At 40.0% G+C, this 21,037-nt stretch overlaps 1 protein-coding gene across 4 annotated transcripts in view; it reads right to left on the bottom strand.

Annotated features, from left to right (window-relative positions):
- The window catches only part of TRAPPC8 (trafficking protein particle complex subunit 8), an 88,155-nt gene that overhangs the window by 37,922 nt on the left and 29,196 nt on the right, over positions 1–21,037 (bottom strand). For 2 of the 4 annotated variants that reach the window (XM_084780440.1, XM_084780442.1), the window contains exons 6-12: positions 17,088–17,181; positions 14,757–15,013; positions 13,204–13,319; positions 11,510–11,660; positions 9,939–10,039; positions 7,552–7,657; positions 1,773–1,904 (exon numbers count right to left, since the gene is read on the bottom strand). In XM_084780440.1, coding sequence (XP_084636566.1) covers positions 1,773–1,904; positions 7,552–7,657; positions 9,939–10,039; positions 11,510–11,660; positions 13,204–13,319; positions 14,757–15,013; positions 17,088–17,181 — 957 coding nt within the window. The remainder of the gene's footprint in view (positions 1–1,772; positions 1,905–7,551; positions 7,658–9,938; positions 10,040–11,509; positions 11,661–13,203; positions 13,320–14,756; positions 15,014–17,087; positions 17,182–21,037) is intronic. The other 2 variants (XM_084780443.1, XM_084780441.1) reach the window with 2 other exon arrangements.

The following is a 21,037-nucleotide window of genomic DNA, read 5'->3' as shown; positions in this document are numbered from 1 at the left end:
ATGGGGCTTGGGCTGCTATACTGAATAAGAGAAAGGGGACAGTGAGATGGCTCAAGGAATAGAGACTCTTGCACATAGGCCTAATATTCTGAGTTCAATTCCTGAACCCCACAAAGTGAAAGGAAAAACAGACTCCAAAGAATTGTCCTCTGACCTCCACAGGCATACAATACCACAATACCATGTAACCTCACACACTTACACTAATGACACTAAACGAAAAATTAAAAATTAAAAATCAAAACCAAGGCACAAAAGTTAAGTAACCACATTCAAACTGTTTATACATCCATAAAGATTAAGCTTTTATCTGTTGAAATCCAAATCAATGTATTATCTGAAAACAAAATTTCAACTTTTAGGATTAAATCATAAAAAGTTGGCAAGCAGGGGAGGGCGGGTAAGAGTCCTCAGTGTCGGACTCTGCTGTTAAGACCGAAGTCTGGCATTACAGCAAAGGCCCTGAGCTCAGCGCTAAATGGCAGACTCCCTTCTTCAGCTGGGTTCCCTCTGCTCCACCTGATCATACAGCCCTCAGGGAGATCACAGGCCCAATTGTTTCCCCCATAAGAAACCTGTTCAGTGTGCACCTGGGGATTCCTAGAAAGACACTCCCCCATATGAGATGTCTTGGTACCTTAGCTTTCAACCAATGACCTTTTTCCATACCTCTAACTGTTCCTGGAGTTCTTTCCCCGCCCCCTGCTGCCCATAGGATAATTAAGTACTGTGTTCTCAGTCTTAGGGTTGTGCTGCTGCATGTAAATGAAGTATCCCCCTGGCTCTCCTAGCCCCAGTGAATAAAATGCATTCACCCCTCAAAAACCCCTCCCACTGCCCAAGGTTTATAAGTCCCTGTTTTACATGAAATTAGGGACCAGTACCATTTACTTCATCAAAGATCATCTGAAACTTATGGTTGTCTGTTCACAAAGCTGGGTGTCCTGTTGCCACCGGGCTCAGTCTCAGTGCCCTGAGCTTTGGAACCTGTATTCCAGCTGTAAGCCACCAAGGAAGAGGTGGAAGTTCTGACTCAGCGCTTCACCCTTTCCACCCAGGACCCAAAGCATTTGACATATGCAGAGAAACATGTACTCCTAGCACTGCACTCAGCAGCAGTGGGAGATGCAGAGCAAGACTCAGAAGGTAAAGGTTGCAACCAAGCCTGACAACCAGGGTTCAATCCCAGGGTGCTCACGCTGTAGGAGGGTAAGAACCATATCCTGCAAGGGCAGCCACACACAAACGCATAAAGGAAGGAAGAAGGGAGGGAGAGGAAGAGGAAGGAAAGGAGGGAGGAGGGAGGGAGGGAGGGAGGGAGGGAGAGGGGGAGGAGTATGACAAGAATCCCAGCAGGCAGAGAGAAAGGCAGGCAGATCTGAGTCTACAGAGAGAGTTCCAGGACAGCCAGGACAATAGAGACATCTTGTCTTAAAAAACAAAACAAAACATACATATATTTTTGTTGTTTTGTTTATATATGCATACATACAAATAAATTGTAAAAATTTTAAAAATAACCCTCTTAAGAAAGATTTGCCTTCATTTTAATTATGTGTGCACACGTGGGCCTGGGCTCACAGGTGTCTGCAGGCACCTGACAGCCCAGGGAAGGGCACCAGATCCCTGCAGCAGCTGTAGCTACAGGTAGTTGTGAATGACTCAGTTGGGTGGTGCTGGGTCCCAGCTCAGGTTCTCTGGAAGAGCAGCAACAGCTCTTAACCACTGAGCATCTTCCAGTGGCAACGACCTTTTACAGAAAATGTGCTTACCTGGCCTGCTTTACTAAACCGGTGGCCTGCCAGGATCATATGAAACGCGTATTTTCTAACCATGGGGCTCTTCATGTTTATGAAGCAATGTGCAGCCTGTTCCAAAAGAAGTGCACTTCGGAGATCAGAATCCTGTGTGTGTAAAAGAAAGAGCAGTTAGTGCCAAACGTGAAAGTGAAAGAGGTTTGTTTCCTAGTATACAACACAGCCAATGTGTAGCTTAGAGTAAAAGAGGGCAGAGGTGAAAGGGCAAACAAATCTCAATTCTTTCTCCAAGCAGCACACATTTTATTTAAAAAGTCTTCGGAAAAATGACCTTTTCTTGTTCCTTTTTATAAATCCAAATGGCCAATGATGATGTGCACTGTGTACTAAAATCTCTGAATAGCTGCAATCCCTCTCAGCAGTTACAAGTGAGCAGGAGAATACAAACTGAGAGTCAAATACAGGGATTCTAACTAAAGACAAACTCAAAAACACCAAACACAGAGAACAGTTCTATCCGCCTCGTTTCTCCGGATATTACCTGGTGACTAATAGCATATTTAATGTACACCCCTCCCCAAAGAATGCAGGATAGATTATGTGTAGATTATGATGTAAGCTGATTTATGACTTTATTCTCTTTCAAGAACATTTATTTAAAGGAAGCCTCATTTTTTAATGAAATATTGAAGGCTCGCAAGACTCTCTTCACAGGCTCTTGTGAATCAGCAGAAGGACTGCAAGCCTTCCCTGAGGGCCCTGCCTACCCAGGAGCTGTGGAGCTCACCCTCACTGCCTCCCCTCCTGGGAAGCCATGCTTCAGAGATAAAGGAGAAAGTGATGCAGGTTGCTGATTAACAATCAACAACTTTCCCCAACTTTCTCTAAGTCTCCACCTCAAGCTGAACTTACCAGGCCCTTCCATGTGTTCTGGTGCCATTATTTTCCCCAGGGAAAGTTGAAAACAGAAAACATTGACTTTTAAATGCAATTGTTTCAATAGATTAGTTACATCAAACAAAACACTATTATAAACTATCTTTGTAGCAATCTTAAAGTCTTAGAGACATACTTCCACCTCCCCAATATAAATATATTTATTTATTTAAGGTAACTGTAAAAAAATAAAATGAAATACAAACCAAAACTCTTTGCCACCCATGCTACAATTTATTTGCAGAAGACTGTTTCCAATTTGATGATTTTTTTTTAAAAGATTTTATTATATATACAGTGCTCTGCCTGCATGTACACCTGCAGGCCAGAAGAGGGCATTAGATTACATTATAAATGGTTGTGAGCTACCATGTGGTCGCTGAGAATGGAACTCAGGATCTCTGGAAAAGGAGAATCAGTGCTCTTAAGCACTGAGCCATCTCTCCAGCCCTTGATGCTGTTTTATCAGTTTCTCTTTCCATGTATATGAGTGTTTATGTGCCTAACATGCATGTATGAAAACCCATTTTATATACAAGTGGTAGTATACAAAATATCTGCTTTGTTCCAAGCTATTTACATCTTTTATTTCTTCTAAAAGACTATATTCTAATATGCAAAAATATAACTTACAGTCACCAATTAATGACACATTGTTTTTTCTACTACAAAATGATTAAGTAAATATATTTATAATTTCTGTGTGCATGTGCATATGTATGTATATGCATGTGTATGTATGTGTGTTGCTGGGAACTGAGCCTAGGCAAGTGCCCTACCACTGAGCCATAGTCTCTGCTCTTACTTCCTGACATAATAGCGCACAATGTAGCTTAAGCATGGTCTAGAATTCTCCATAGCCCTGGTTAGTCTCAAACCCACAGTCCTTCTGCCTCCTGTCTCTTGCATGTCACCATACTCAGTCATAAAAGACTCAGTCATAAAAGATTCAGATATTTTTGTTACTCAAATTTCTGGAAGTAGAAACAAGAAATTAATAAAAATACATAATCTCAAATTCTAACCACTGCAGACAAACTGTGCAAAAAAAAAATACTACAAATAAATATTCTCATCAATGGAGATTAAGAATTCTGGTTTCTGGAGCTGAAAAACGATCCAGCAGTTAAGAGTGTGTATTGTGCTCAGTGTGGTGGCATATGCCTGTAATCCAAGCACTAAGGGAGGCAGAGGCAGGCAGATCTCTGAGTTGGAGGACAGCCTGGTCTACAAAGGAAGTCCAGGAGCCAAGGCTATACAGAGAAACCCTGTCTCAAAACAAAACAAAACAAAACAATAGTATATATTACTTTTACAGAGGACACTAGTACAGTTCCCAGCATCTATGTCAGGAAGTTCACAGCTACTTATAACTTATAGCTCCAAGCCATACCCTAAAGCAATAAATGACAAATCGTAGATTTGAGTTAAAAACAAGTAAAAGGTTATAATACAAACAGAAGAATGTGTTCTAAAGAAAGTTCACATATGGGGATAAAAAGACAAATACATTTAAGCAAGAGGAAAAAACCCAAAGAAAGTGCATACTAATTCCTGGACTACAAATTCTTTGTTTATCACTGATAACCCTAGGTTGAAAAACACCCCAGAGCACTCAAAGTCAAGATCAGATTCACTATTAAAATAGAGCATGAATACACTCAGGAGCCTGGATTCAACAGCACCAAACAACTCATGTCTGACACAATGTGGTTGTAGAATAAGAATGGCCACCACAGGCTCACATATTTGAATGCTTACGTCAGCAGAGTGTGAGGATGAGAAGGACTAAGAGGCACAGCGTTGTTGGAGGTGGGGTGGGCACACCAGGCCCAGAATGTCTTTCTCTCCATCAAATCAGGAGGTAGCTACTGCTCCAGCCCCTGCCTGGTTGCTGCCATGCTCCTTGACATGATAAGAGACCAACTAAACCTCTGAAACTGTAAGCAAGCCCAATTAAATGCTTTCCTTTATAAGAAGTACCCTGGTCATGGTGGTGTTTTACAGCAAGAGAACAGTAATGAAGACAGAGCAGTTCACTCATCACACATATACCAATTACTAAAAACTTTAAATATCACACATGACATTAATATATCTCAGAGAAATATTTTAAAGTTATTTATTCAGCTTAACGAACATTTCTAAAGTATCATGTGCAAACGTCAGTGTTAGGTATTAGAGATAAAATTGTAAAAGACGGACAGATGGCTCAGTAGTTTAAAAGCAAGGGAAAGACGACTTTTGCAGAGGTTCTGATTTTGACTCCCAGCATCAACGTCAGACAGCTCCCAGCTCCGTGTATCAGCACTAGGGAATGGGACACTTCCTTCTGGCCCCTGGGGGGCACTGTACTCACATGAACATAACTATACACGCACAATTAAGAACAAAAATAAATCTTGTACAAGAAAAGTAAAAGCCAAGAGGGTGTGGTCACATGCTTCTCTGTAATCTCAGCACTCAGAGGGCTGAAGCAGGAAGAATCTGAGTTCAAGGATAGCATAAACTGTAGAGGGATAGCTCAGACCAGCTGGAATACAAACCACAACCGGCTCAAAAACAAAACAAAACAAAAACAAAAACGGCTGACCACAAGTAGGTAACAGACTAAACACAATTTCTAGTATAATATGATGCCAGGCTTTCTAGTAATATATGAAAGAATAGAAGGAAGCAGGGAGGGTTACAGGGACGAGATGACTATAAGCCCAGGACACGACCAGCAAGTTATGTGAACAAACAGGAAAAGGGCCCAAGTAGAAAGAATAGTGATGTGAACCAAGAAGGTGGCAGAGGCCGAGAGAGCGAGAGAGAGCGAGAGAGAGCGAGAGAGAGCGAGAGAGAGCGAGAGAGAGAGAGAGAGAGAGAGAGAGAGAGAGAGAGAGAGAGAGAGAGCGCTCAGCACTTGCCCACAGCCTGACCACCTTAGATGGATCCATCAAACCTACTGAAAGGAGGAGAGAACTGGCTCCATAAACATATTCTCTGGCCTCTGCCTATGTGCCAGGGCACTCCTGACACTACACTGTAAGGGCAAAATCAATGCCACAGTCTACATGTAATGTGTATTTTGCAATTAATGATGGTCTGTAGGAGAACTTGTTGCCTAGGTGACCCTTCTCCCTGCATTCTGGGAATGACACCTGCCAGCAGTCCCCAGAAACTCCACCCGAGCGATTACATACAATTAGATCCCAACCTTCCTCTGTGATAAAAAGACTTCCCCTCCAGACCCAGCATCCACCCAACCTGCCCAAAGATCAACATTCCTGGGACCTACAACTTCCCTGAAGATCCAGCTTCTACCCAACCTGCCCAAAGATCAACATTCCTGACACCCACAACCCACCCCCCTTCCCTTTGTAAGCCTATTGCCCTTGAAGTTTGGGGTCACTCTCTTATCCTGCTGAATAAGGAAGGATTGTGATCCAAGGCTCTGAGCCCGTAATACAGGACCCTGTGTATGTTGCATCGGTATTGAGTCCTGGTGGTCTTTTGGGGGGTCTCATGATCTGGGTGATCTCAGTATTACACTGAGCGATCTTGGTATTACCACACCATCATACAAACCACACATAATAACAGTATAACAAATTAAAAAGAAAGTAGTAGACTTTCAGGGTGACCTTTGAGATATGAATGAATATGTTTCAGAGGATAAGAAGTATAGGCCCAAGCGCCAATTGTGGTGGTGCACATTTTTAATCCCAACACTTGGGAGGCAGATGCAGGCAGATCTCTGTGAGTTCGAGGCCAGCCTGGTCTACGAGTGAGTCCAGGACAGCCAAGGCCACAAAGAGAAACCCTGTCTCAAAAAACTAAAAATAAAAAACTGAGAAAAAAAAAAAAGTATATCCCAAACCATCAGCAAAGCGCAGCCCGTCTATGACAGGATGACTGAACACACAGTATCTCAAGCACTACAAGCCTCTTCCTTCTTCCTGAGCAAGACTGCTGAACACGACACAAAAGTAGTGGGTAAAAAGCATTTTATTTATTGATATGTTACATCCAAAGTAGTATGGCCAACCATCTTTTAGATTTATCTATTTTGGATGCATTTTTAAAGTTTAATGGTTTTCATTAAATGGTCATAAAGGTAAAAACTGAGATTAAATATTCCTCTGTGATTTTTTTAAGCACTAGTTTAATATTAAATTGAAACATGCGCATGTCTTAGCTATACATAGTATAGAACTTGAATCATAGAACTTGAATCAAACAAGATGCCACATACATGGCCGTGGTTAGTTAATAACGAAAGGAAGACTGAGACCATACACACAAAATAAAGTCAATCAGAGCTGTAAAGATGGCTCAGTAGTTAAGAGCACTGGATGCTCTTGCAAAGAAGCAGTGTTCAGTTTCTAGCACCCATATAGAGGCTCACAACCATCTGTTAACTCCAGTTCCAAGGAACATGAAACCCTGTAACCTCTGTGAGCACCAAACATGGATGAGGCACAGACATACACGTAGGCAAAAACTAATAAACATAAAGCCAATACATTTAAGAACATAATGTTTAATAAATATTCAAATTATAAAAGATACGCTAGCTTAGTGTGGTATTCGCAACTGAAATTCCAGTACTCAGATGGCCGAGGCAGGAAAATTGGTAGAAATTTAAGGCCAGCATGGACTACAAAAACTATCTCAAGCTCTTCCTACTACAAAACAACCAACAAACCAACACCGACCCCTGCCTCCCTCCAAAAACCCCCCAAAACCTTAAAATGAAGTTAACAAGTAACTAGCAGTGTTTAAATCCTAAAAAAGAGAGCCCATCCTTATTTTATCTTTTATCAGCACCTTATTACAAATCAATGAAATCAAACACTACACAGTCCAGTACCTCGCTTGTCAACCGTATAAGAAGAGCTGCAGCCTCTGAGTATTTGCTTTGACTTTTTAAAATTTCGGCACTAAGCAACACACATCTTTCAGCTAACACCATATTCCTAAATGAAAACAAACAAGAAGAAAAGTCAGCATCATAGTTAGTAATCCTTCAGCACCTTGACGTTACCATGCATTCAACAGGTCCACTAGCAGATCTGAGCAGACGGTCTGCCCTGGCAGTTGCTTGCACATATTCACAGCTAAGCCTGTGCCTTTCCCATCTTTCTAGCTCTTTTTTTTTTTTTTTGAATACACGCTACAGTCTTATGCATGCTTACTGCCAACTTGACAACCTCACTTGCTCGAAGAACTCGCCCTGCGTCCACCCAGCCCCATGCAGCTGCTTGTCAATCTCCACAGCTGAACCTGCCTCTCTTGGACCCTAACTCAAAAGGAAAGGCTATCTCTTCCTCGTCTCCTTCCAGTACCTTCCAGTTTGCCTCCCTTTCTGTCACTGTTATCAAGTTCCAATAAAATGATGAAGATTAAAAAAAAAAAAGTCATTTTCTACCTACTTATTTTTTTTAAAAGAGCAATTCTCATAATCTTTAGCCCATTAGAGGTACTAGGGATCAAGCTGGGAGCCTGGCAAATAAGAAGCGTGAGGCACAACATTTTTCGCATCATACAATTTTAAAATAAGAGCATAGCAAGTCTGCTCATAGTGGTGTGCACCTATAACCCCATCAAGTTGTCCTTGGCCTCCGTATGAATACCATGGTATGGCCATACCCAAATATTCAGAAACACACAACAAAGAATTAATGTGTTGGAGGGTTTTTACTCTCAACAAGTATTGTGGGTTGGACATAATATCACAAGCCTTTAATCCCAAAATGTGGAAGGCAGAGGTAGGAAGACCTGTGAGTAGGAGACCAGCTTGGTCTACATGGTGAGTTCCAGGTCAGCCTGGGATACAGGGTGAGACCCTGTGTTTTAAAAGAGAAAGTCACAGCAGGTCCCAGAGCTTACACGTGTGAATCCAGCACTCCAGAAGTAGAGAGAGGATCAGAAACTTAAGATCACTTTTAGTTACACCCATACATAACCCCTCAAAACAAATACTTTGATGATCTTTCATACTTTCCACAATTTACATTTTTAATCAGGTATTCCTGAACAGCTAAATCTGCCTTAATGAAAACAAAAGATAAACTTGTAATGTTCACCACATATCTCAGGTTCCTAATTTCTATAATCTGTTAACTTTTTCCCATTAATTAATTAATTAGTTAATTAATTAATTTAATCACTTTAAATTTAAGCCTGATCCCAGCCCCTCCCTCTAAACTGTTACATTTTTAATAAATTATTTTACTTGCATTATATACATTTATTTGTGTATATGTACATGTGGAGGCACAAACACACTTGTCATACAGCACTCATGTGGAAGTCAGGACAACTTTCAGGAGTCAAGTCTCTCCTTCTATCACGGGGTCCCAGGTATCAAGTAGTGAGGGTTAAGAGCAACCACCTTTAGCCACTGGTATCTTGCCAGTCCTCTGAATGCTGGGTTTTTTGTAAGCACTGCTATTACTATTACCTCTAAATGAATGATAGGAGGCTCAAAATTATACTTCTACTGCTGTCTTCCAATGCATCCATTCTATGACAGAAACACTAGGGTGCAAGGCATGTAAACCAGTCGGTAAAATTCTTGTTCAATCTAGCCGTCTGATTAACTTAGTAAAAAACTGCTTTTATAATGATGAATGTCTACTCAAATATACAGTAATTTTCATTCACTACAATGTAAGCTTTAATACCAGCTTAAAAAGAAGAAATGACAGTTAAGGCTACTAACATAAATTTATCTCCTATCCTTTCGAAATCTATCCTTCAATATTTTCCATATACATAAACTGTCCTATTCGTGTAACGCACAATTCTAGAACAGTCTCCATGGCTGTAAACCCTTGGCCACACTGAGTGTAAACCTACTGAACACCCAGGAGCCTCCTCCTCATAAGCTCTGGCGCAGTCAGCCTCCCTGTCCTAACAACAGGACTCACTACTCTCATTTCTCCCTGAGTCTGTATTATGAGATTTTTCATGCTTCTGCCTAATTACCAAGAAACATTCAAAATGGCTAATTTCTGTAGGAAAAAGCCACAAAACAAAACTTATCCCCAATGTAGTACAGTACCTCAACACTACATATATCTACTTGTCATCCACAAATGCAACCCAGCTGGGAACTGAAAAGAGAAGCACCATTTTTCACTTTAATTTGTCTCTAAATTAACTTCATTTGAGAATCTAAGGCATGAAAAGCAAAGAACTACTTAAATCAAATCTGTCTCAAAATAGGCAAAATCTAATATTATAGGCACCTACTTGCAGATATCCCTGTATGTCTGAATTGCTGTGTCCATGTAATGAGCAGGATATGGCCTCGGAGCTCCTGGCTGAAGAAAGGCTGACACTGCTGCCATTTCCTAAAGAGGAAGAAGAAGGAAAAAAAACCTCACCAGTATTTCAGGAAAAGCATTCTCATAGCTAACGCTCAGTAAAGCTAAATACTGGAGGTCTCAGAATACATAAGTATAAATTACAGAGTTTAATTCAGTCAAAACCATAATTTGTTTTGTTTTGACTTAAAATTCTGGTCTTTGCTGGGTATGATGGCCACTGCTAATCTCAGCATTTTGAAGTCTAGCCTGGTCTACACAGTAAATTCTAGGCTAGGCAGGCTACACAGAGATCCTGTCTTAAAAAAAAAAATGAGAACACAAGAGTCATACATGATAAAGGAATATCCTTCACGTCCACAACAAAGGTAAAACTGAAATTTTTGTTGTGAGGTGATTTTGTTGTATAGACATCAGAATATGCTTATATAAAGCAAAATGACTATAATATCAGTAAGTGAGGTTTTTGGTTTTTGTTGTTATTGTTGTTTTGTTTGGTTTAAGTTTTGGTTTTTCAAGACAGGGTTTCTCTGTGTAGCCTTGGCTGTACTGGACTCACTTTATAGACCAGACTGGCCTCAAACTCACAGAGATCCACCTGCCTCTGCCTCCTGAGCACTGGGATTATAGGCGTGTACCACCACGCCCAGCTGAGAACATTTTAAGAAATAATTTTGTTTTGTTTTTTAAGATAGGGTTTCTCTGTATAGCCTTGGCTGTCCTGTAGACTAGGCTGGCTTGAACTCAAGAGATCCTCCTGCCTCTGCCTAAGTGCTAGGATTAAAGATGTGTACTACCACCACCCAACTTAAGCTATAATTTTATTGGAATGCCATCATATATTCAGTCTATTGTTATACATTTAAACAAAAACAAAACCTATGCTTTATGGCTCTACAATTTTCCCATTTTTATCTATATTTGATAAATATTGCAGCATCTAGTAGCAGCTATATGGAGAAGAGTTTAGTGCAGAAAATGAGGTGTATTTATCATAGCATTATACATTTATAACTGAAGATACTTGTAATTTATAAGAGCTATTGTAAAAGCAATAAATCTGAGAGGAACAGTTTTGGAACAGTCCTCCTGAAGCCTACTCATCTGTGTAATCAAAGCACGAACAACACCATCAACTGGTAACTTGGAAGATGCCCTACATAACTTGATGGCCAGCTTTGCACGGCTAAAGGATACGATGTAAATACTGAATGCTTCCTCCCAGTGGACAGAGATGAAGAGGAGCTCCTAACATGAGGGTGGAAGGGGAAGAGAAGTCTGCTTTGACCCAAGAACTGTACAAAGAGGAAGAAGACAGCAGACACTTCTCTGGAGAGGAAGTCCATATCCACAAGTACTGACAATCAACACTAATTTTCTAAAATGCACCAAAGGTTTAGGGATATAGCTCAACAAGACACAGACAAGTGCCTAGCCCATGCAAGGTCCTGCGCTTGATTCCTAGCAGCACAAAATATACGAATGAACAGGACCAACCAAGGCACCAGCTGCATAAAGCATTGCTTGATCATTAAGAAAATCCTTCTTTGCAGTGTGATAGCAACTGTAAGCCAGATCATAATGTTGCACCAAAAAGCACAAGTCAGCCATTTTCCTGATCTGAAGCTCAGGTGCTTCTGGAGGATACCTAGGACATAAGAAATAATTTATCATTTGTGGTACATCACACCATTACACATAAAATGTATAGTAAGTTATTCAACTATCCAGAACACGAATTTGATCTGTTTTATACAATCTACCTTCAAGGAAGCATGTCAATTTTCAAAACTATTTGAAGTCAAAAGTTAATTATATGTTTAAGTTATAGCCCTGCAAACTTTTCACTTGCAGACAAACATTTGCCCCTTGGACAAGTTATAAAGTAAATAACTGGTTAGTACCAGGTAACTTATTTATATAACACACACACACACACACACAGTCATTAAAAAAGATTTGTTTGTTTGTTTTTCAAGGCCAAGTTTTTCTGTCCTGGACTCGCTTTGTAGACCAGGCTGGCCTCGAACTAGCAAAGATCTGCCTGCCTCTGCCTCCCCAGTGCTGGGATTAAAGACATGCGCCACCATGCCCAGCTAAAGCAAGATTTTTTTTTAAAGAAACAAAATTTGCTAAATATATTCTTTGTCTTAGAACATCAGGCCAAGGAGCCCAGCACGGTGACACACTAATGCTTGGGAGAGCGCCTAAAGCAGGAGAGCGCCAAGTTGAAGGATGAGTGGGGCAATTCAGCAAAGCATTTTAGACAAAAAGGGCCAGTACTGAGTACCCAATCAAACTCCATCATCTTATTAACAGAGAAACAGGTTCAAAATAAAATGACATTGTGAGTTATTTGAGCTTTGTTTGTTTTTGCTTATCGCTGCTCTAGGCATGGGCTGTTGACTACCGTATCGGGCATGAATACATCCTGGTCAAGCCTCAAATCCAACCTAAAAGCAATTAATTACACATGTAACCTTGATGCCACTATTGGAGCAGTGCGGTGGCCTGGCAGATGGCTACTGTGACACTAGGACCACTGGTGACTTTCTGGCATTAAGAAAGCTAACCACCAGGGAGTAAACTGTCCTCATCACTTCCAGTCCGCTTCCTCAGGGTTCTGAAATCAAATCACATGGAGTCTTCAGTGACAGTTACCGTGAGTGAGCAACTAAGAGCAACAGCAAAAATCCTTGCTGTTTCGGCTGAAGGATTTATTTTCCAATGTCCAATTAAGCGAATGGCAGTATTTCACACCAGAAAGCCCAGGACTTGGGACACTTAAATAGGATTATTACAAGTCCCAAGCCAGCCTGGGTTCAAAGTCAGACTCCATCTCAAAAAATAAATTAATTTAAAAGTCTAGTAAGAATTTTTTTTGTTGTTGGTTTTTGGTTTTTCGAGACAGGGTTTCTTTAGTGTAGCCTTGGCTGTCCTGGACTCACTTTGTAGACCAGGCTGGCCTTGAACTCATAGAGATCCACCTGCCTCTGCCTCCCGAGTGCTTGGATAATGCACCACCACGCCCGGCAAGAATTGTTTTTTAAATCAGAATTTAATTAGTGTCTTTCTTAGATATCTGAGTTTTGACCAATATGAAAATAAGAAACTAAAAAGGTAATCACATTTTTGTGGTCAAACACACAAAGTTAAACACAAAGAGTTAAGTACTGTGACATTTTACTCACAACAACCCAGATGTATTCTTCAGCTCGTTAATGCTCTTTTCTGGAACTTTACTGCCACTAAACCATTTCTTAGTGGCAGAAAACAGAGATCGACTCAAACCTTTCCTTGATATTAGCTAGAAAAAAAATTAACAGATTGACATACATAAAGGCTTGAAATATTTTCTATTAAAAAATTTAAGCTTAACTAATGAATAAACAATTTATTTTTTTTCAGGAAAGGGTCTTGGACTCACTTGTTTTGTAAACCAGGCTGCCTGCCCTGCTCCTAGTGCTGGGATTAAAGGCATACAGCACCACACCTAGCTCTGTAAACAGTCATTTCAGTAACAGTATGTTAAAGATATCTAGGGGCTGCGGAAATGGCTCGGTAGCTAGCAGCACTTGTTGCTCCTGCAGAGGACCTGCGTTCGGCTCTCAGCAGCACATTGGCCCTCACAACTAACTGCATCTCCAGTTCCGGGGAATCCAACACCCTCTTCTGGGTTCCAGAGGGACCAGGCATGCATGCGATACAAATAATTACACAGGAAAAACACTCATACACATAAAATAAAACCAAGAACAGTTTTTTGTTTAAGATTTATTTATTTATCTATCATTTATCTATTTATTTACTATGTACACAGTGCTCTGCCTGCATGCCAGAAGAGGGCACCAGATCTCATTATAGAAGGTTGTGAGCCACCATGTGGTTGCTGGGAACTGAACTCAGGACCTTTGGAAGAACAGGCAGTGCTCTTAACCTCTGAGCCATCTCTCCAGCCTAACAGATTGTTTTTTAAATGTCGAATATAGGCTGTAGAGATGGCTTCGTGGTTAAGAATACTGGCTGGGCGGGAGGCAGGGCAGGAGGGGATCACTGTGAGTTCAAGGCCAGCCTGGTCTACAAGGCGAGCCCAGGATAATCAAGGCTATACAGAGAAACTCTGTCTCAAAAAACCAAAAAACAAAACAAAACAACAACAACAACAACAAAAACCACAGCTGTTCTCGCAGAGAACAGAAGTTCACTTCCTTGCACCTGCATGGTGTCTCACAACTATCTGTTACTCCAGCTCCAGGGCAGCCAATGCCCTCTTCTGTCCTCTGTGGTCACCAAGTACAAAAAATAATGTGTACATACATACATATGGGCAAAACATTTATACATATAAAATTAAAATCGACAAATAATCTTAAGAAAATAACCTAATAAACTGAAAAAGTTGCAAATGAAAATGAAAAGAACTTTACCACTGATACTAATTTCAGTTAGTTTTCACAACTTCACAACTTATTGCAAAACAAAACTTTTTTTAAAGATTTATTTATTATTATGTATACAGTACTCTGCCTGCATGTACACCTGCAGGCTAGAAGATGGCACCAGATCTCATTATAGATGGTTATGAGCCACCATGTGGTTCCTTGGGATCGAACTCAGGACCTCTGGAAGAGCAGTCAATGCTAGTAACCTCTGAGACATCTCTCTAACCCCAAAACAAAACTTTTAACAGTTTTACACTCAGACTTAATTTGAAGATTATTAACCCCAAAAACTTAAGTCTTACCTGATCATTTAACTGCCGAATTGTTTTTTCTATATGTGGCAAAAGGCCACGGAATGTAAACTCTTGTATAAACTGTCGGATTCTATCATGATCAGTAAGTGTTAAACAAGCACCACGAATCACTCCAGTAACTACTTTCTTTGTTTCGTGTACTGAAGAAGCAGATTTTGCATGATCTGAGTCATCGGTATTAAGAGGGTCACCGCACTGGTCTAATTGAAGTGGATGAACTCTGAAGTTATTTGGTAAGCCATCTACTGAAAAACAAAACTCTCTTTTACTCTCAGAACGCAATGGAAAACTTAACAAAACTACTACAGCATTAAAGGAAAAGATGCCGAAGCCCTTCTCTCTGTATGTACTGAGATAAAATACCATTAACATTTTCCCACCTTAAATTAAGTTAAAGGCTTGAATTGGTGAGATGATTCAGGGAAAGCTCTCTGAAAACTGAGTTTGATCCCTGGACTCCACACATGAACAGAAAGAATCAACTCCCTACAAGTTGTTCACTGACCTCCACATACATGACACTGAGCCCATATGCACATGCTTGTACACACACAATTAAATGTGTGTAATAAAGGTTTTTAATTAAACTAAGGCAGCACTTGAGTAAATAACTGTTGCCTCTACACAAGACTCTAGGCAACTCAGTTTTATAATACTACGTTGAACCACCTTATTTTTGGAGGACAAATAAGGTTTTATTGAAAGGCAGAGTAATAGCTCCTGATGCAAGGAGGGTCCGGAAAACAGGCTATCTTATACAATGGATTGTTGTTAAATATCATAGCTGAGATAGAAAAAATTACAACAGTTGCACACAGTGGCACATGCCTACAATCCCAACACCTGGATAGCTGAGACAAATGGATCTCAAGTTCAAAGGTAGACAGTGAGTTCCAGACCATGCTGAGCTACACAGTAAGACCAACATAACAAAACCAAATAAATTTTAGAGCTATCATTACCAAAACTATAGTTTAAAATATAGGAATATAGTACTAAAAAATCATATGAATTTGGGAAATTATGCTGTATATTACATTTCCCTGGCTTTCTGAAAGAAAAACCTAATAACACTGTTCTCTTTTTAATGTGATATTAGTAGTTTGATTGAACCAGCATGACCATTTTTAAATGTTTCATTTATTTGAGTGTACATGAAGCCCACAGGGCCAGCAGAGGGCATTAGGTTACCCTAGAGCTGGAGTTAAAACAGTTGTAAATAATTTGGCGTGGGCACTGAGATCTAAATCAAGGTCCTCTGGAATAGAAGAAAAAACAAAACACTGAGCTCTCTCTCTAGCCCTAGGGATCTACTATTCTGCCCACCCCGACAGGGTTTCTCTGTGTATGTAGCTTTGGCTGTCCTGGACTTGCTTTGTAGCCCAGCACTTACATCGATCTGTCTTTCTCTACCGCCCTGCCCCAACCAAGCGCTGGGATTAAAGATGTATGTCACCATGCCTGGCTCTGGCCTACTATTCTTATAACACAAAGTTTTGAATGTAAACAACAGCAACAAAAACCGGAATTCAAAGGACTTCATAAAGTGAGGAAAAACTCTTAACATCTGAGCCAGGTATGCTGGCACATGCCTATCTCCCAGTACCTGGGAGGTAGAGAAAGAGAATTTTAAATTCAAGGACAGCTTATGCTATACATAGAGATGCCTGAAATTCCAGCTGCTTATGAAACTGAGGCAAAAAAAAAAAAACCAATTTAAAACATAGTCTGATAACTTAGTCAAGACTTCATCTTAAAATTTAAAGAAGGAAAGGGTGAGGGCTGGAAAGATGGTTCAGTAGTTAGGGCCATGAACTGCTCTTGCAGATAACCTGAATTCAGTTCCCCCCACCACATCAGGCTGCTCACACTACTGTATGTAACTCTAGCTGTAAGAAGATCTCATGCTTATGGTCTCCTCTGGCAGAGCCAGAAACACACACAACTTAAAATAAATCCTTTTTTAATTTTTTAAAGAAAAGGTGCTGGGGATATGTCAGGGATAGAGTATTTAACTAGTATCTGCAAAGCCCTAAACTCAATCACCAGCACTGAAAGGTGTGGTGTTGAACATTTATCCATTCTTTTGTTTGTTTTTGTTTTGTTTTTTGATACAGGGTTTCCTTGTGTAGCCCTGGCTGTCTCGGAAATAGCTCTCTAGCTTTGTAGGCCAGGTTAGCCTGGTCTCAAAGAGACCAGCCTGCCTCTACCTCCCAAGTGCTTGGATTAAAGGTGTGCACCACCACCACCCAGCAAGAGAGCTTTAATAACAATAAATACTTTCAGCCAAAAGAGAACTTAGAGAAAGTATAACAAGACCTTTAACTTCGTTATCTAGTCCATCCAATGAAAGCAAGTTACTATCAGAATTCTTACTGGAGGGCAGAGTACAAGGGCCATCTTCATATGATTCCTAGCAAAATAAAATGCAAAGCATTAGCAATAAAATTAGTCATATTTAAATACTGCCAAATATAGTAATACCTATGCCTCTCCTGCTGAATGTGGCTTCATGGACTTGCTAAAGCACTACTCTTCTCTTCTGGCTATCTATTCCATAATGATCCATAATGCTGTGTTTTAATCTTTTTTCATACTCAGTTGAACTATGCTAATTCTTCTACATTCAAATGACGTCCATCTCAAATGTATCTTAATATTCATGCAGATAGTTACATGGGTACATAAATATGGCCATGAATCCTAAAAACGTAATGGCAAAGGAAAAGTATAAAAGAGTAAGGCAGGAGGAAAAAAGAACAACCTCAAAATCTCCCAGGTTGCTGGGCGTGGTGGTGCATACCTTTAATCCCAGCACTCGGGAGGCAGAGGCAGGTGGATCTCTGTGAGTTCGAGGGCAGCCTGGTCTACAAAGTGAGTCCAGGGCAGCCAGGGCTACACAGAGAAACCCTGTCTTGAAAAACAAAAACAAAACAAAATCCCCAGCTCACAGACATTAGGCTAACAGGAAGGGCTGTGAGAAGTACCCAGCACAGAGCTCAGCTCTATAAAGGTACTGAATTCTCAGGTCACCCCTGAGCCTACAGCACTACTCCATGACATGATCATTAAAAAAGCAAAACAAAACAAAAGTTGTTTTGCATCCAGTTAGTTTGGGTTCCTTTACGTCTAAAGTCCTCTGCCCAGCATAATATGAAACAAATCCAGCATTATTTTTTTAATTTATTTATTTATTAATTCATTCATATTACATCTCAATTGTTATCCCATCCTTTCTATCCTTCCATTTATTTCAATATTAAAATGAGTAAAATGGGCTGGAGAGATGACTTAGTGTTAAGAACACTTAGTGCTCTTATAGAGGAAGCAGGTTCAGTTCCCAACACCCACATCAAGTGGTTCTTAACTACCTATGCTGCAGTTTTAGGGTTTCCAATGCTTGACAACATTCACATTTTATTAGTAAAATCATTATATCAATAAATCTTAAAAAATAAATGAGTAAAATATTAAATACCATGCCCAGATTAAAAATTCTACGTGACAGAAAGATATGGAAAATAAAAATTTTAACTAACATTTCTATTAGATCAATAGTTTATAAACTTTTTAAATGATTTTTAAATATCACATAAAGAGCAAATAAAGTAGTGTAGCTATATAAAATAAAATTTCCATTTATTTGAAAAATCTTCCTTTTAGGGGCTCAGAGGTTAACAGCACTGCCTGCTCTTCCAGAGGTTCTGAGTTCAATTCCCAGCAACCACATGGTAGCTCACATATGTGACCTAATGCCCTCTTCTGACCTGCAGGTGTACATGCAAGCAGAGCACAATATCCATAATTAATAAATAAATAAAAATATTAAGAAAAAAAAGAAAAATCCTCCTTTTAAATGAAAGAATCAAATCTTCTTGTTGTTTGTTTGTTTGTTTTTTCAAGACAGCCTGGCTGTCCTAGAACCCACTCTGTACACCAGGCTGGCCTCAAACTTAGAGATCCACCTGCCTCTGCCTCCTGAGTGCTAGGATTAAAGGTGTGCACCTCCACTGCCAAGCTAAAAAAGTCAAATCTTTACTAATCAAATAAACCAAAGACTCTTGGCATTCACTCTACCAAGTTGCACACAGTGTTACTTGATTATGTGAAAGACACTTTACAACTATCCACTTCAACCAACAAATAACCAACACTAGCTTAAAACTCAAGAAACTAACAAGGAAGGAAGAAATAACACGTCAAAAAATCAAGAACAGAGACCAAATGACAGGAGCAAAATCCACCCATTAAGAAAGTGAGAACGTAGGAAGACAACCCCAGCAGAGGGAAAATAATAAAGGACAAACCAACAACATTGTTAGTTTGGGGGATATAGGATGGGGCTGAGGTAGGGTCTTACTGCACACGCCAGTCTGGCTTTGAATTTATAGAAATCCACCTGCCTCTGCCTCCTGAGTGCATTCTTGCTTAATTTAATAGATGAATCCAAATGTCGATCTCTACATGCCTTTATGAGGCTGAGGTTTTACTGGAGGAAAAAATATCACTTGGGCCAGCTTTTGAGGGTTTATAGCCTCAAGCCATTTCCTGCTTGTTCTGTTTACTTTGTGTAGACAAAAAGTGATCTCTCTGCTTTCTGACTACCAGGTCAGCCTCTGACTCCTGCTTCCATGCTTTACCCAGCATGATGGACTTCATTTCTCAGAAACTGTAAGGTGAAATAAACCCTTTCTTCATGGTGTTTATCAAGCAACAGAAAGTAACTGATTCAGTATGTAATTCACTTTTGGAAAACATAGCTCTCATATACCCCCAGGTGCTGTACCTGATTAAAAACCACTTTTGAACCATTTTATTTAAGAGCTCACACTAACGGATCAAAACTCATCACATTAGTACTTGTTGTCTTAGCTAGCCACCGTGCAAGGCGGTACCTTTAGGGGCCAGCCTCTTATGTTGATGTGCCTTCACAGTAGCCTCGCCTTTATTTTCAGTTCAAACTTTAAAGTGTAAGATGAGAGTGACCAGAAACATTTCTATCTGTCACTTTAGCCTTTTCGTGTGCTCCATGATCTGAGGTGCGCATGTCCAACAACACATTTGTCTGTCCTTTAAGTTATGAGTTAAACTAAGCATGCTTGGGAAGAAACACAACAGAGAATGTTTAGGAATGGCCCCCAGATGAAATCCTCATGATTCCTCTGATCGAGGGTGCTGCTGCTTTGGAAATAACTCCCCTGTCTGCTGCGCCTGCTGCATGTAAGACACCTTTCTTCCCTCTTGTATGTCTTAGCTATGCTTGCTTTGGCTTTGCAAAACCACTATGTTCAGTTACAAAACTAATAAAAATATTTTGGGCCTGTGCTAGTGCATATCAGAAATTTCAACACCAAGCTGGGCATGGTGGCGCACGTCTTTAATCCTAGCACTAGGGAGGCAGAGGCAGGCAGATTGCTGTGAGTTTGAGGCCAGCCTGGTCTACAAAGAGAGTTCCAGGATAGCAGGGCTATTACACAGAGAAACCCTGTCTCGAAAAACCAACAACAACAAAAGTCAACACCTGGGATGTTGGCATCCTGCTGGGGCAGGATGATTCAGAGATGGAAACAGACAGCCTGGGCTACATAGCAACTTCACACACAGCCTGCCTATCCTATATGTAAAGAAAACAAAAAGCTAGCCAGGCCTAGTGACACACACCTTTAATCCTAATACTGAGGTGGATCTCTTTGAGTTTCCAGCCAGTCAGGAATAAGGACTCTGTCTCTATCCACCCGTCAAACAAAACAAAACAAAAAACTCCCATAAACAAACAAAAAACTAAAATTTTTAAAAATAAACTTATAAACTGTCTCTGTCATTTTCTCACTTTGGAAGCTGCTAACCTGTAATTCCTGTATATTCAGGTAATGAATTTTATTCCTTCTCAAGTCTCTAATGGGGTTAAAGACCAGATAGTTTAGTTTTACAGTTAACCTTAGTTTAGGGGTAAGATGTTTTTAGGTCTAGATAGATGTTTTAAGTTGATAAAGATGAGATATGACAGGTATTGATTTACATTCAGAATTTTAGACGCACCAAGACAGGAAAGATGTTTTCTTCAAGGTTGCCAAATACAATAGCCAAAACACTATGGATATAACATTTACATAATTCCTGCCTGTTTCGTGCTTCTTCTTGCTGTAGGTAGTTTATTGTATGTATGTGTAATAATATAAATGTATATGTAAAAAAAGAAAAATAATTTTTTTAAAAGTGAGGGAAAAAAAGAAAGAAACTTAAATACAACCTTTGTGGACTGGTTTGGT

This window comes from Acomys minous (assembly GCF_964271855.1).
Source record: "Acomys minous genome assembly, chromosome: 4".
NCBI classification, from domain to species: Eukaryota; Metazoa; Chordata; class Mammalia; order Rodentia; family Muridae; genus Acomys; species Acomys minous.
Note: the sequence above shows the minus strand (reverse complement) of the source record. Positions and strands in the feature narration are given on the sequence as shown.